General features: G+C 33.8%; 1 protein-coding gene across 1 annotated transcript; it reads right to left on the reverse strand.

The window, feature by feature from the left end:
* Positions 1-389: 389 nt before the first annotated feature.
* Positions 390-1,037, reverse strand: LOC145689807 (uncharacterized). The gene has a single exon (XM_081764013.1). It carries the CDS (start codon positions 1,035-1,037, stop codon positions 390-392), a length of 648 nt encoding a protein of 215 aa, XP_081620139.1.
* Between the last annotated feature and the right edge of the window lie 241 nt (positions 1,038-1,278).

A 1,278-nucleotide genomic window follows, 5' to 3' on the forward strand; every position in this document is an offset into this window, starting at 1 on the left:
GAAATGCAGAATAGCTATCTAAAGGTCCAAACTTCTTAACATCTTGAACTACATGCAATAAACTATGAAAATTATATATTAAAATTTCTGGAGTATAATATTCTGGGATGTACCTAACAAAAGTGTCCAGGAGTTCATGTGCATAATTTCTCCATTTTTCCAATCTGCTACTATTGCTAGCTAAAATGCACATAGCAACATGAAAAATTACGAAATGATCAAACAAATCCTTTGGTAACAAATCTTTCAAAACTACAGGTCCAAAGTACAAAACAAATGCTCGAAACTAAGTAGCTTTCCAAAATTTAAACATTTTTATATATTGTGGTTTTCTTGAAAACTCTTTCGGAACATGCATTGCTGCTGAAAGAAGTCTATGTCCAGAGACTTCAATTTACATTTTCAGGGCCCTTTTCTACCCATACATATATAAGCCTTTTGACAATACCAAGACATACTAAATGCATCCATTCAAGTGGAACTTGTGAAACTAAGCCTATATTTAATTTATAAAGAATACTCAGAGATCGCTGGTGATCCTCGTACTGCATGTTCTTGAAGCCTAAATCAGATCTTAAAGCTGAAGTATTTTCATATTGCCAGATCGTTCTTCCCAAATACGTACCTTCCTGTATGCATTTTTCGCAACCAAATAAAGAATTGTGAGAAACAGTACATTTTAAGAAAGCTCTATCTGAAGCATCCGCAATAATGCAACTTATTGAAAATCTATACAATTTACCTTCAACTACAATACCATTTTGTTCTAATTCAATACCTTCATCAACAAACTGTTTTAAGAAGTCATTCGAACTATTTGGTTTTGTTTCCCCGAAGTAAAGTGCAGTGATGAAAGGAGTCCTGTCAATAGCCTGATTTAAAATTCCTAATATAGGCCAAAAAGATGTCGTTGAACTTTTGCGTATTGGGAGCCCGTCTATATTTTCTTTCAAAGTCAAAATGTCCCTTGTATTTTCAACTGAAAACCTCTTTTCTACTATTGGAAAAAGTTTGGATTTAATGTCTGACAATGACATTTTGATTATGTTTTCCTTGACACCAAAATAAACAAAAGATCCTCCCGAACATGATTTGATTTCGATTGTTATTGGTGTTTGAAGAAGTGTCCTTGAATCTAGAGGAGTCCGGGTATGTGATGTCTCAAAATATGGAGAAGATCTGTTGTAGCATTATTAGGAACGTTATGCTTTTTTGCCCATGATACTAAACTATTTGCTATAGAATGAGAGACTTCGTCTTCTGCACTGCTATTACTAC

Source organism: Thermobia domestica, chromosome 7, assembly GCF_964235325.1.
Source record: "Thermobia domestica chromosome 7, izTheDome1.hap1.1, whole genome shotgun sequence".
Classification (NCBI taxonomy): Eukaryota; Metazoa; Arthropoda; class Insecta; order Zygentoma; family Lepismatidae; genus Thermobia; species Thermobia domestica.